Source organism: Eumetopias jubatus, unplaced genomic scaffold, assembly GCF_037043125.1.
Source record: "Eumetopias jubatus isolate StellerSeaLion01/CBP00866 unplaced genomic scaffold, mEumJub1_p1.0 scaffold_129, whole genome shotgun sequence".
NCBI classification, from domain to species: domain Eukaryota; kingdom Metazoa; phylum Chordata; class Mammalia; order Carnivora; family Otariidae; genus Eumetopias; species Eumetopias jubatus.
The window spans coordinates 179438-194737 of NW_028274935.1; the positions used below are offsets into that span (position 1 = coordinate 179438).

A 15300-nucleotide genomic window follows, 5' to 3' on the forward strand; every position below is an offset into this window, starting at 1 on the left:
AAATAATTTTTTCCTGTCTTTTAAAAAAATAAAATTGGATTATTTAACTTGCTACATAAATGTATACACACTCAAAACATGCTATCAAATCTTGAAATTCACTTCCCTCTTGAAGAGGTTTCATGACACTGCATTCTTAATTTTTTCCTGATTCTCTGGCAGAGCTTTTCTTTTTGTTTTTTGGTCTCCTTTTCCGTTTTTATTTCCTAGCCCCCTAAGATAGGCAAATGTTCCAAGTTCTGTCCTTGGTCTAAAGTTGCTCTGCTCTGTTCTCCTTACCACCTCTGCCACTTTCATGACACTTCTAAATGTGTAGCTCTAGGGAGCAAAAGGCACCGAAAACAAACTACGCCACATTGTAAATGCTATACCCGAATACTCAACGGAGCTGAAAGCTCAGCTTATAGAAAACCAAACTACTTACTTAGTGCCCTTCCCAAAGCTGATTTTTGTCCTAAACTTGTCTCTTTATTAACATTATTCTCGAAACTTTAATTATCTTCACCTCTTTTCTTGTTCCTAACATCCAATATTAATGATACTCAGTTCAGTGTAGGCTCTATGTTTGTGATAAGTACTATATTTTACACACATTTCATTTAATTGTGTTAACAAACCCATAAGTTAGGTGGTGGTCTTATTTTATGGCTGAATTAACTGTAGTTCAGGGAGATTAAGTCACTTGTACGAGATTACAGATCAGTCATGATGGGGTGGGATTTGAACCCAGAGACTGGTTACAGACCCTGGGCTCTGGACCACTGTTTTGTTCTGCCATAAGCTCCAGAATACTCGAACCGCTTTATTGCTGAGTGTACTTCATACCTCTTCATCTCTGTGTTTTGCTTACAGTGTTTTCTGATCCAAATGCCTTTCCCCTTTTTAGTAAGCTAAGCTATCAGCTAAGAGGCTACTATTATGAAAAACACTCGCCAAAAGTTTTTTCTTCCCACCTAGAATTTGGGGGTCTTTCTTCCTCTGAACTTTTGTAACATTTTATTTTTGCTTCAGTTATGACAGTTATTTTCACCCTATAATTATTTTTTTGAGTTCATTCTGTTTTTCCTGGACACTAGAACGTAAGCTGTTTGAGGTCAGGGACTGTGTTTGACTCATATTTAGGTCCCCATCAGCTCAGAGTGTTTAAGAGTATAGGCTTTAAAAGGAAGATAACTTTTCTTTGCCAAACCCTTGTTTCTTGGCATATTATAAGATGGGGGTGATAACAGTCTGTTTTTCATTGGATTGTTGTAGAATCAAGGGGATGAGGCACACAAGCATTTAACACAAATATCGGTGTGCCATTCATTGTCACTCACTCACATGAAGACAGACCCATGGTGGTAAGTCACTGATGGATAGTTTGCATCGTAAGAGGAAATCTTTTTGTATGGGCTAGACCTTAGGAAAAGTAAAAACTGGATTGTGATCCAAATGGTAGAAATGTTGAGAATATTGATGGGAAAGAAGCTTGATATCATGACCCACAAAGATAGGGCCCCTGCCTACTGTAGGCTCAGAGCCTGCCTTGGATTAATTTAGCCCAGTCCGCTGCCTGTACCGGTGCTGTCCATCTGCCCAGTCTTTCCCATTTAGGACTCAAGGGTCATCTCCTGGGGGAGACCCTCAGTGGTGGCATGCTGAAGTGGGTCACCCCACCCTTTTCTCCTAGGTCGGTCAGCTTTTGTACTTATTTATTTGTGTGTTGGTATTTATTCTTATTTTACTATTTTACTTTGCTGTGAGTGTTAAACCTGTTGATAATAAGGGATTATCAATATTTGTTGAAATACTGGGAATTATTGGATTGCTCTAAATAAATTTTATAGAAATTAGGCAGATTTGATACCTGATAGGAGTTACATGCTTTGAGACTGCTTTTTATGAATGTACCTCATCAGGGAGCTGAAAGGATATACATATATAGGGTTTCTACCCTTTTGCTTTGTCCATCAACTTCTCACAATTGATTGTTTTGTTGGGAATAAGTAGTTTGGGTTTGAATGACATTAAATATATCAGCTCTGGGCTTCTTTCAGATTTTCCCCAGAGCTAGGAAGATATTTAGGATCATTTCAAGAAGGATACCTATGTTAACAAAGCTAGAATTAAACATATTTTAGCCTTTATCAGTTGTGAAGATAGTGCAGATAGTGCAATTACATATCCTATGTAATTGGTGATTGATTAGTGGTTCTTGTTTTTTACTAGTGTTGTACGGTATGGTAGTGGGTGGGGTATATACAAGCATAATATTTCTCTCGGGTTCTGTCTACAGAATGATTTTGATTATACCAGTATTATCGGGTCGGAGCTGGACGGGCTCTAGTCTGTGGGGGCACTGGCTCAGGCTCTCGAGCTGCTTCCACGGCTGGCTCGAGTCAGCACTGGGGCAGGTTCTAGTGCGTCAGATGGTTCTAGATCTTAGCTGCCACCAGGGCGGGCCCAGCCCCATGCCTCCTGCAAGGTCTGGTGCTAGAGATGCTCTAGCTCTGTATCGCCCCCTTGCGGACTGTAGGTGAGATGCTGACCTACGGGTTGGGCTGGGAGCTCCGAGGGCAGGGAGGGTGTCTGGGGGTCCCCTCTGAATTCCAGCAAACAGACACAGGTGGGGATGCTGCACGAGTGGATGAAAGAGTGAACACAAGTCTGTGGCCCAGATCTCTCTTCTGTAAGCAACATCCCCCACATCAAGGGGCTGCTGGAGGATCCCTGTGATTCACTACAATGTGAACTGATACCACTACCAGGCACTGTTCTGGGGTTGGGGACCCAGCGGTGAGGAAGCACGGTCCCTGCTCACGTGGGGCTGGCCGGAGCAGAGGTCAAACGAGGACTTCACGTCCCTGGCGAGAGTCTCTGATCAGGTGGGATCAGGTGCGGGGAGCAGCGGTTCAGGCCCTTCCCCCTTTCGGGCAGCTCAGGACCGACCTGTATGAGGCACGAGGTGAAGGTCATGCAGGATCCTTGGGCTGAATCCCCCCGTAGCCATTACCCCCAGGTAGCCGGTCCCGTCACCTCCCCGAGTTTTGTCATCCATGAAATGGGCAGGGGAGGAAAGCCGTTCGTGGGTTCAAGAGCCTTATCCAAGTGCGGAACCGGATCTAGATCATCTCTGGAGGGGGATTCAGCTCTAGCACCTGCCCCAGAGCTCGAGGCAGGTCCAACAGCGATGCGAGCCGCAGCTCCCGAGACTGGGGCAGCTGCAGCTTCAGCTCTCGCGCCAGCTCTGGGATCAGAGCCCGGTGTGCAGCCTGAGCAGCTCCGACACCAGCTACGGAACTCGCCAGCCAAGGGCCAGCACCTTCATCATCACACCCTCGCCATCGTGCACGAGATCAGGAGAGGGGCTGGGGACCGAGAGGGTCCCTCCTGGGCAGGTCACCCCGTGTGCTTTGGTCACTCCATTCAGAGCTCCCCCTCCCCACCCCTCCCACAGGTCACAGCCCCGGGCGTCCCCACCCCTGCTTCCCAAACAAGGCTCAAGGTGGACAAGCAGACCATGGATGTTGGAATTCGAGACTTGTACCTTAAACACTGTATACATGTTGACCCACAAACTCCCCTTTATGGATTCTGTTGCAAATAGGGGATTATGGACACGGGTCTTCCCTCCACAAGCTGGGATTGAGCTGCCCACAGTAGGTGATGGGTGCACCTGCAGGCTGGGATGGGTGCTGCGCACCGTCCTCCCAGACAGGGGTGCCGTCACCCTTTCCTCCAGGGGACCTCCGCTTCCTCACGTTCTCCCCAGGGCTGCTGGTCCCCAGACCAGACACCTGCCGGTCTGAGGGTGACCAGCGCTGCCTCCATAGAGTTTTTTGTTTTGCCAGAGTCCTTCCCTGGTAGCTCCGCTTCTCTGACTCCCCCCCCCGTGCCTGTCCCCACTTGGACTTGCATGCGTGTGGTCTCTCCCTGTGGAACCCAGTGACTTGGAGCGTGGTTTGGACCAGAGTCCGCTGAAACCTTTCTCTGGCCTGGGGTTGTGAGCAATGCATTGCCCTTTGGGGTGTGTCTTCCAGCTTTCTGCATTTCCCTGGTTTCTGTGTGGGCCACAGGAGGAACCAGCCCTGTCCTGTCTGGGGTCAGGCTGAGGTGGCCCAGCAGGAACAGGGGTCTCGGCCCCAAGATTGTGCCCATAATTCCTAAAGTGGCCTCTCTGATTACGTCTGATCTGTAACCCCCAGGCATTTCAATATCGAATAAGGGAAATTCTGTGTCCAATAAATACAGAAGGAAACGAGTTCCCTTTGAAAATAGGGGGGCAGACGCAAAAGCCCCTATTGCGTGATTCCACGTACAGGAAACACCCAGGAAAGGAACAGAGAGAGAAAGCAGCTTAGGGGTCGCCAGGGGCTGGGCTCGGGGAGAAATGGGCAGGGAGGCCTTCTGGTTCAGGGTGTCCTTTGCGGAAGCAGATATTGTGCAGCAATGTTCTGGGGTGCGGTGGCACAGCATTGGGAATATAATTAATGCGGCAGACTTGTCCAACAGAAAACAATTAATTTTATTTAAAATAAATAATAAACAGCGTAGAGGATAAGGAAAGATAATATAACAGTTAATATGTACCAGAGAGAGAACACAGGGGGAGGGGATGAAACAATCTGGCGGGGCATCAGGGTCGGGTGATGGAAATAAGGGGAATTGTACAAGGGGCTCTCCCCACGAGGATGTGGGCTCTGGCTGTGGTTCTGGGAGCCCTGCAGGAACAGGAGGAGGGGCAGGGCCAGATGCAAGAGCAGAGCCAGATACAAGAGCAGGGACAGGGGCCGGATGCACAGCAGGAGCTGGGTCATGGGCAAGTACAGGAGCACAGGCAGGGCCAAGGGAAGGGCCCGCGGCCCTGGAAAGCAGGGGAAGGGGCATCGGCTCTGGCAGGGGCAGGGGCAGGAACAGGGACCCAGGCAGGGGAAGGGGCATCGGCTCTGGCAGGGGCAGGGGCAGGAGCAGGGACCCAGGCAGGGGAAAGGGCATTGGCTCTGGCAGGGGCACGGACAGGGACACAGGTAGAGGAACGGACAGGTGCAGGGGCAGGAGGTGGGTCATGGGCAGGAATGGGTGCACATGCAGGGGCAGGGAAACGGGTAGGGAAAGGGGAAGGAGCTGGGTCAGAGGCAAGCACCGGAGCAGAGGGAGGAGCAGGGCAATGGACAGGTGCAGGGGCAGAAGCCGGGACAGGGGCAAGAACAGGAATACAGGCAGGTGCTGGGCAAGTGGCAGCTGCAGGGGCATGGGCAGGGGCAGGGACATGAGTGGGGGCAAGATTTGGGTCAGAGGCGAAAACAGGGACACAGGCATGGGCAGGGGAAGGGGCAGGACTTGGGTCAGGGGCCAGAACAGGAGCACAAGCAGGGGAAGGGGAAGGGGCAGGTGCAAGGGGAGGGACAGGGTCTGCAGCAATGGCACATAGAGGAACCAAGGCAGTATCTGGGTCAGGGGCAGGGACAGGGGCACTGGCAGGGGTAGGGATGGGTCAGGATCCAGGGCAGGAGCGGGGTCTGGGCAAGGAGCAGGGCCACAGTTCGGGGCAGGCACAGGGGCCCTGGCTCCGGCAGGAACAGTGGCAGGAACAGGGGCAGGCTCTCCGGGCACAGGTTCTCGAGCAGGCCCTTCCTGGTCGGCGTCAGGCTCTCCGTGGGCAGGTGCCGGGTCAACTGCCGGCTCCTGGGCTCCTGCTGAAGTCTCTGCAGGCACCACCCCTCCCTGGAGAGCTGCTGATGGAGTTGGAGCCGGCTCTAGCTCCTTAGGTCGTGGAACATCTGTGAGAGGAGGAAAGCTCACCCCCGTGCCTGCTCTCCGTGGGTATTTGCAAGACAGAGCCCAGCCCAGAGCCTCCCAGAGAAGCCGCAGCCAGGAACGAGCCCTCCCCAGGACGTCTCCCCGACTGCAGTCCACCCGCTGGGTGCTCTGCACACAGTCTTTGCTCCTGGCCCCACACCAGCCTCTCGGGGCTCCTCCCTGTGGGGCCTGCCCCGACCCGTCCCCACACACCCACAGGCACCCCGCCCCAGGCTTCTCAGCCTCGAGCTCGGTCTCCGTGGGCTCCATTCCTGGAGCACAATCCAGTCAATGACCACCAGGGACAGTGGTCTGGGTGGTGTCGGAGGCCTTCCCCCGCAATCCCCAGCACCTGCTCCTGGGGACCCCTGTGGTGTCACGCCCCAGGTCCCAGAAATATCATGGCTGTCCGCCAGCCTCCTCCCGATTTCATCCGTGGTCTGCAAAGACAGGGATGGGTAGCCGGCCCAGAGGCATCACAGCCCTGCCCAGCCAGCCTCCCTGTCCCCCTGCCCTGTCCCCCTCCTGCTCCCAGATCAGACACATCTCTGCGTGCCCAGCCCTGCACACGGTACAGTGACCCCCGCTGCAGGGCAATTGGGATAAACCCAGGGCAGAAGCTCGCATCCGCGCACACCCCGTCCCACCCAGCCACCCTTGACCTTGAACAAGACCTGCCCACTGGGTATCTGACCCCTCATCAGCCTGCTGTTGAATGGGGTTGGCCCACCCTACATGACCCCTCTTCACACACACACACACACACACACACACACACACACACACACACACACACACACGGGTGGGGACCTGGGGTTGCACAGGTGGATTAGACCCTGTGGGGCTGGGTGGCCGGCTCTGGGACTCCTGGTGTCACCTTGTGGTCTTTCCGACCAAACGGCCAGAGGCGGTGGGGAGCCCTGAAAGGACATCTTGAGACAGCATTTGCTGGGCGCGCTTTCTTCCGTCGGCAACCTCCGGATCTGGGAACGCAGCACGCGAACATCTTAGTTTCACTATCTGCAATGTAATGAGCTGGGCCGGGGGCTGTCTCTGGAATGTGGGTTCCTGGTTACCTGGGTTCCAAATTCTGATGGGCTCTGTTGTCAGGGAAGTGAGGTCACCATGGCCGGGGTCCCCTCACCCAACTTCCTCCTCAGACAAGAGCCCCAGCCGCGAGGGCCCCTCCCCCAGCTGTTCAATGCTGACCCCCCCATGCCCCATCTATACAGTGACACCCTCACACCCCACCGCACCCACAGCCCACGCAAGGCCTGGGTGCAGCCCTTGTGTGAGGACACAGAGCTGGGTTCCGCCTGGGCTCCTGCGCGTGCCCAGGGCTGTGACCCTCGACAGACCCTGTGCAGGCCCTTCTGCACTTGGGGTTTGGCCCCTTGACATGCTTCACTTAGCCGCTGAGGCAGAAATGCAGTCCTGTGCTGAGCCCTTCCTCCCAGCCTGCTGTGGCCTCGCCTGCTGTGGCCTCGGCGTGGCCGTGAGACGAGCGGGACGTGGCCGCCCTCGGTGGGAGGGGGACAATGGCAGCAGAGCCGGCACGAACCAGTCACGGACAGTCACCCCCCAAGGCGGGCGCAAGCTGCGGAGACCCCCGCCGCCCAGCAGGGCCGGCCTGCACCACCTGACCCCATGCTGCCCAGACGGGAAAGCTAAGTACATTCATGTCGGTTCATAGCACAGAGATCCTGTGGGTGGTCCTTACGTGGTAGTAGCTGACTGATGCCATTCTACTGTGTTCTCCTCGGGTGGCCCTAACCGCACCAGCGAATTGCATCGCCAACTACATACTGGTGACTCCACGTGTCCGGCTCCCACATCTCTCTGTCCTCTGAACTCCAGCCCCCCACGTGGCATCTCCGTTTGGGGGTCCTGGGCTCCAAGCTCAGCCCCCGAGCCTGCCCGGGGCTCCCTGTCCTCGGACTGAACCTCCCTCCACGGCATGTGCTCTCCCCCCCCCACCCTTCCCTCCACTTCCACCACTCTGGGGTTTTTCACAAGTGGTCTCCTCTTCCGTGGAAGCCCACCCAACTTCCCTAACTACCTCTGTGCCTCAGCTCTCTTCTGAATGTCCCTTCCTCCGAGAAGCCCTCCCTGACCCCTCCTGCTCCACCCGGCGTGAGTCAGACCTGCCGTTGTTTTGCACTCTCTCCAGACACTTTCCCGAGTCTGCGGTCGTGTGAAGGGCGGCTGCGCTGGTGCGAGCCTGTCCTGGCATCAGATCTCTGAAACTGAATTTGCCAGTTTGCCTCTCTCCGGCAGCTAGCACGTGCCTGGCATGTCACGGGTGCTTGGAAATGTTGGGCGAATAAGTGGAAGACTTCCTGAGGAAGTGTAGGACGTCAGGGCCCACGGGGACTGGTGGCAGACGCGCTGTGGGACGCATACAGAAGGACGACATTGGTCCAAGAGCCGTGGTCTACTTCCCAGCAGAGAAGTGTGGCAGACTCTTTCCCCCACGTAATCTGGAGGGCGTGGGCAGAATAGGTCCGGTCGGGCATCCTCCTGCCTGGCCAACACCTGCCCTCCTACCGCCTTCCTATCCCCATCTCTCCAAGATCATAAAGGATCCCGCTTGGGCTACGGCCATGGCCCCGGACTTCACCCCATCAGTGGCCTGGGGTATTCCAACGCGTCCCAATAGGCCATTGGCTGTGCAGACCTGCAGTCTTGAGCGATGTTCCCGGGGTCAAGGGGGACCGCGGGTGGAGCCGCGAGGGGACAGGTGGGTGGACGCGGGCTCTCAGGGCAGGATGGTGTGGGCACACGAGGCTGCAGGAGGGAGAGAAGCACTGAGCTCTACGGGATGGATGGGGGCCGGGCGTGCTGTTGGCCTGCACGGGTGGGGCCGTGGCCGTCTGTTACCATCTTTGGGAGAACAGTCACACCGTTTGCGAGCTCCAATATCTCACGTATGTCTACGAATTTTTTCATGCTCGGGAAGCTGGACCTGCTCTGTCTGCCTGCAGTTGAAAGCAGAGTCACAAGGTCAGAGTCCCCAGCTCTGGCCCTCTGGGGCCGTCCCCGAGCCCGTGGCCACCGCAGCGCCCTCCGAGCTGGCAGGACAGAGAAGCCAGTGTGCTGCCAAGGGAGGGGGCAGCAGGCGGGTGATTGGGAGTGTGCCTCTGTCCCCTCTGTGCTCCGAGGTAGGGGGGTGTCCCCAGTGCAGCCCCAAGGCGGGCACCACACAGGGCCACTTGGGGAGGCCCCTCTGCTCACAGGACCCATGGGCCGGAGCCTGATGCCCCTCCCGCTGCGCTCCTGGCCACGCCCTCCTCCACGGAGACTCCACGGGACCCCTCCGACCTCTCCGATGGCTGTCCTGCAGGCCTCGGTGCCCCGAAGTGGGTTTGTGCCCACTTCCCCCCACCCCTCCCTGGACAGCAGCTCCCCGCCCACCCTCCCTTCACCACCTCCCCCTGTTGCCCTGATCCTGCCCTCAGCCCAGGGGGTCCCCTGCCTCCATGCAGAGGGTCAGTCCCACTCCGGGCCTGTTGCCCTCTGGGCTCCGCCCGTGCACTGGCCGCCCCCACTCAGCCCCGTGGCAGCCACACCAGAGACCCGCCCACCCGGTCCCCCCGTCCGGGCGCCGCGCTCCGCCCGCCCACCTGGCCACCCGTTTGCTGTGTGTGTCCCAGCCCTGACCTCCTACCTCCCACTTCCTGCCAGCCCGCAGCACAAGGGCCGTGACAGGAACGGATGTGTGTTCGTGTCCCCCTAAATTCATCCATCAGAGCCCCAGAGGGATGGTGTGACGTCCTGGGGTCTTGGGAGGTGTGTGGGGTTAGCTGGGTGCTCATGATGGGGTCAGTGCCCGTATAAGAAGAGGAAGACACCGGAGCCCTCTCCCCGACACTTGACATAGTGACGAGGCGGCCATCTGCAAACCAGGACTGGGGACCTCCCCGGAATTCGCCAGGTCGGCGCGCTGAGCCGTGAGAATCAATGTCCATCGCGGGCGCCCGTGCGGTGCGGTCTGTGGCGCTCTGTCAGGGAGCCCGAGCTGAGGCAGGTGCTTCCATACCTTGCCCTCCGAGCTTGTCGCCCCTCCTTCCCCCACCTGACCCGCAGCCCGCACGCCCCCTCCTCAGATTTTTCCACTGGACTCACTGAGGAGCAACAGGGTCTTAGAGGTCCGGCCAGCCCGGCCCAGGCGCACGTAGACCACGCCGTAGCTGTAGTCGGTGGACAGCACGTGGAAGCCCTCGACCCCCTTCCCTGGACCGGAAGAGAAGCGTGGGGCCGCCCGATCAGGCCTGCACAGCAGGGGCAACAGGGAAGGGTCAGGAGTCCCTCCCACACACCCAACCACCTTCCAGGCCTAGGCTGCGGGCACTTGCATGCTCGTGGGCTCTGGGACCGTGGCCTGCCTGCCCGCCCCGTGGGCCGCTGTCCCTCCCATCCACCCAGCCCTGGGACAGAGGAGCGGCCTCTCCCGGGCCTGTGGCCGTGAAGCCGGGGAAACGCCCACCCCCAGGTCTTTCTCTCCAGGCCCGGGCCTTCATACGCACAAGTATTCCTGAACATCGCCTTTTTCCTATCTTTCCGCAGAATTAATGTGTGTGACTGACACCCCTGTGCCCTGGGGGGGGGGTGGTGGCGGCAAGGCGGGAGCCCTTTGTTGGCTCTGGTTTCCTGGAATTTTCCAGTTTGGTGCAGGGTCAGTGCCACAGCTTAAGGGAAACCCTCGGAACACCCACTCTCTGCCGAGTGCTCCCGTGTGCGTGGTGGCCTCTCCCAAAATCAGGCCGTAATTTTTAGGGGCAGGAAGGGTTTCAGGGCCGCAGAGATGGTCTGTCAGATGTGCAGGTGATCGTGGGTCTGGCTCCCCCCGCCCCCGGCTCCCTTTCCCCTCTTGACAGGGAGATGTCTGGGCTGTTTGTGGTCAGGGCTCTGTGAAGAATGTGATGGGCCCCCTCCCCGGTCCACTCACTGGCTGAAGGCAAGGACCACCTTCAGCTGGCCCGCTTTGTGGACCTCCAACATCGATGCCCCCATCTTCCTCCTGTCTCTGCCTGGCAAGAATCTCTGGCCCTCAGAGGTGACAGCCAGAATGTACCAGAACCCTGAAAACTGTGGAGAGCATCATGGCGTAGCTGCCCGTGCCAGGCTCCCAGCCGGGCCCTCAGGACCCCACCGGACACTGACATTGGCCTGAGGCCCGGGCCGGGTCCAGCACCCACAGGTCTGCGCAGCCCCTGCACAGGGCCCCGGCTGCCCCTCTGGGCCTTGGCGGGCAGGTGCCGGGTGTGCTGGGGCCCCGAGGGCTGGGCTGTGCTTACCATGTGCTGGAATTCCCTTCCCGTGAAAGGCCTCCCCCTTCCTTCCAGCTCGGCCCTCGGCCCCATCGCTCTGACTTCCTGCAACAAACCCACATTCCTGGGGAGTCAGTTCCCACGGCCACCTCCACTAGAACCTTCCACCTGCCAGCCATCTGGTTGTTCTGGAACACGCTCTGCTCGTTCGGCCTCTGCCCACCTAGCATCCCCGGTGCCCTGAGGCAGCACCTGCCTGCGGCCCTCGGCCCTCCCCCCTCTTGCGTGGCCACCAGCTCCTCAGAGAGAGGCCAGGGCCTGAAACTCCTTCCGCCCTCGCGGCACTGCCCCCTGTTCCAGGATGGCCCTTTGGAGATTTTCAGGGAGTGATCTTCCAGCCACCACACACACTGCATGCCTGGCCCCGGTCGGCCTGGCTGTCAGCCTTGGGGAACGCAGGTGTGTGGCTCACCTTGTTCCAGTTGAGGTTGTGGGACTCGCTGGGTAAGCTGTTCCTGCGGCCGGCACCCCGTAGCAGGCCTAAGCACCAAGACCAGCACACACGTCAGCCTCCCTGGTCCCATTGTCACCCTCCTTCCTCGGCCACCGGGGCACTGAGTTTAAGTCTCCCCACCCCCCTGACCCTGCCGTGGGCGTCCAGCCAACCCAGAGCCTTGAGCCAGCCTGGGGTGGGTCAATGTGGGGGGGGAGGGGCTTTGGGACACAGGCGGGCGGCCTAGGGGCTCGGCCTGGCGGGTGCTGCCTGAATTTGAAGGCCATCGTGTTCCCCTGTGAGACCCCTGGGCCTCCCATCCTAGGCCCCGCGGAAGAGAGGCAAGCAGCCGGGAGGCTTCCCTGTGAGTCACTTCATAGAGATATTTGCACGTGAGAAGCAGGACCACGGTGACGATGGGGCACAGACGGCACCAGCGTGACAGCAGGGCTCTCCGTCCCGAGCAGGTGCTGACGGACAGGGCTGCTGGATGTGTGTGAGCGTGCCCACCCCTAGCCTGCACGCACCGCCCCCCTCCGTGAGTGATGGGCAGCCCCCAGCCCAGCTTCCGCCACGACGTCAGGCACGGCCCCACCAGACCACAGGAGGAGCCACAGGCTCGGTCCCTCTGGAATCCTGCCCCCTGCCCTGGCCCCAAAGCCCCAGGCCTGGGAAAGCCACACTCTTGTGCCCTGGACACTGTGGCACTCCAGCCGCGCACCCTGGTGGGCACCCACGCCCACTGCGTCAGCCCGCACCTGTCCAGACCCCCGAGGGTCTGCTCTAACTCAGACAGACAGTCCTGCCTCCAGCCCAGGGACTGAGGTGACCTCTCCTTGAGGAGCAGCTGACCCCAGCCCAGCCCCCACTCAGGAGCCGAGACCCACGTCCACGTGCCCCCCACCCAGAGCTGGTTCTGGGCTGTATGGCCCAGCCCTCGGTGAGCCCCACGCCCACCTCCTCCCCCTGCACCGACCGGAGCCCCGAGAGGGCAGCGCCCCGTCTGACATTGCCGTCCGCCCTCGGCACAGAGGTGAGAGGCATCTGTAGGGCCTTGTGGGATCGTTTTATTTGGAACTGCCGTGAGTCCTGAGAGCAGCCCGCCCCACACCAAGCTCCCAGGCAGCTGAGCAAGGAGGCCAGCGCCTGGCGAGCCTCACAGGACTCGGCGGGCACAGTCCCACCGGGAGGTCGATGCATCCACTGAAACCCAAGCAGAGCGTTGCACGACCCCAGATTCACCTGGAGGGGTGTCAGCCCCGTCCCGGTCCCCGGGCCTTCTCGGGGCAGAGCTCTGGGGTGTCGGATCTGGGGTGATGCTCAGGAGGACAGCTGACCTGGAAAGCCTTGTGCGCACAGGTGACTGGGGGGTAAGAGGACTTGTGAGGGTGGGCACCCAGGACACACCGCGGCCACCCCGCTCTGCCCACGGCCTCGCCCGAGACGGGGCCGGCCCTGCAGGCCTGGCTTTGGGCAGGAGCAGGAGACTCCGTGTAGAGCTCCCCACCCCCACCCTGCCTGACTCCCTGAGGCTCGGAGGGACCCCAAGACCCACAGAAGTCAGCCAGGGGCCCGTGGGCATCGGGTGACACTCACGGTCCGGCCTCAATGTGGCCTGCTGCTGAGACAGGAAGCCCAGGACTGGCTCCACCTAGCAAAGAGGCGCAGGGCCTCCTGGCTGGCCAGCTCTGTCCGGCCTGTGGGGCGGGAGGGGAGCCCTCACCACGTGTGCCCCTTGCCCCAGCCACCCCTCCTGCAGGGGGCCGAAGGGCAGGGATGCTGTCTGGGACCCTGGAGGCCCGGGGCTCAGCACAGTCAGCGGGAGGTTGCCCAGCGTGGCCGCCCGTGGCAGGGAGTTCGTGGGGCCGGCCCGTGGTGCCCACCACTTACTGTACAGCTCCACGGTGTTGAACGCCTCGTCCTTGAACTCTAGCTGGGTGAACACAATGGTGTAGTCCCTGAAGTTGGTGCCCAGCCCCTGGTAGTCCAACACTCCTAGGCCTAGGAAATACGTGCACCCCTCAGGGCGGAGCATCAGACCTCACGAGAGGCCCTCCCGGAAAGCATTGTCCCATTGACCCCAGAGCCAGCACACAGAGGGCCTCAGGGACAGATGCCCGGCGAGTGCCTGTCCCAACTCATGCCGGGGGGGGGGAACCCTCCACCGATCATGTCCCCTCGGGGGCACCACCCCAGACGGAGGCCCAGGGTCACCGCGGGGCACGCCAGGGTGAGCCCTCTGTCTTCCAACCTCTGATAATAAAATCTTTTTAACATTAAAAAAAAAAAAGAAAATTTTTCAGTGTGTGTCTTTCAAGGATGCGTGCGTCTCATCTAAGCTCTCTCAACTGTCGGCAAGCAGTTGTTACTAGTGTTCCCTTAAAATGCTTTCAGTTTCTGAATTATTCTGGTGTCAGCCCTCCTCTTCCGTTCCTGATTTTAGAGTCTTTGTGTCTCTCCCCTTCCCTCTCTCTGCCCCACCGCACCTTCTGAGTTTGGTCAGTCAGCTACTGCTTTATGCACTTGTGGTGCTCTTCCCAAAGGACTCGCGTTCGGTTTCACGCTTTTGTCCTTTTCTTGGTATTGTACGTTCTTAGGGTCAAAATTTAAGCACCGACTTGAGATTTTTTCTATTCCTATCCAGGCATTTACCGTCTAAGATTCCCTCGAAACAGGACTTTGGCTCCGTCCCATGAATGTTGGCCTGTGGTACTCTCCTTTCCATGCAGCTCAGCAGACACGTCTCGGCCCCGCCGGTTATTGAGAGGCCTGCTGCTTCGTCCGCACGTGGTTGTGGGGCTCCCGAAGTGCCTCGTCGCTGCCCTTCTCACCTCGCTCCCTGTGGTGGGAGCGCGTGCTTCGTGTGAGAGCGATTCTCTTCAATGCTTCGCTCCTCGTTTTGTGACCGAGCACTTTTTGCACCTTGCAGGATGTTCCGTGTCCCGCTGAGGACAGTGTGCATTTTGCCGTGTGCAGCACCGAGTGTGGTGGGTGCTGTCGGGCGGTCTAATCGGTAACCCTGCTGGCTGCTGGGGGGGGCTTACATGCAGCACTGTGCGCAGTGACGCCCTCCTGCCACTGTTGGTGGGAATGCAAGCTGGTGCAACCACTCTGGAAAACAGTATGGAGGTTCCTCAAACAGTTGAAAATAGAGCTACCATATGATCCAGCAATTGCACTACTGGGTATTTATCACAAAGATACAAATGTAGGTATCCGAAGGGGTACGTGCACCCCAACGTTTATAGCAGCAATGTCCACAATACCCAAACTGTGGAAAGAGCCAAGATGTCCATCGACAGATGAATGGATAAAGAAGATGTGGTTCATATATACAATGGAATATTATGCAGCCATCAAAAGGAATGAGATCTTGCCATCTGCAATGACGTGGATGGAACTGGAGGGTGTTATGCTGAGCGAAATAAGTCAATCAGAGAAAGACATGTATCATATGACCTCACTGATATGAGGAATTCTTAATCTCAGGAAACAAACTGAGGGTTGCTGGAGAGGGTTGGGGTGGGAGGGATGGGGTGGCTGGGTGATGGACATTGGGGAGGGTATGTGCTATGGTGAGCGCTGTGAATTGTGCAAGACTGTTGAATCACAGACCTGTACTTCTGAAACAAATAATGCAATATATGTTAAGAAAAAAAAAAAAAGAAGGAGATAGCAGGAGGGAAAGAATGAAGGGGGCGAACTGGAGGGGGAGACGAACCATGAGAGACGATGGACTCTGAAAAACAAACTGAG

General features: G+C 58.1%; 1 protein-coding gene across 1 annotated transcript; it reads right to left on the minus strand.

Moving 5' to 3' along the window:
• Positions 1 to 8595: 8595 nt before the first annotated feature.
• Positions 8596 to 14506, minus strand: LOC148161576 (epididymal-specific lipocalin-10-like). Its single transcript, XM_088020733.1, has 7 exons — positions 14467 to 14506; positions 13435 to 13545; positions 11524 to 11591; positions 10730 to 10869; positions 10308 to 10378; positions 9907 to 10014; positions 8596 to 8759 (listed from the first exon to the last, which is right to left on the minus strand). Exons 1-7 carry the CDS (start codon positions 14504 to 14506, stop codon positions 8596 to 8598), a joined length of 702 nt encoding a protein of 233 aa, XP_087876859.1.
• Between the last annotated feature and the right edge of the window lie 794 nt (positions 14507 to 15300).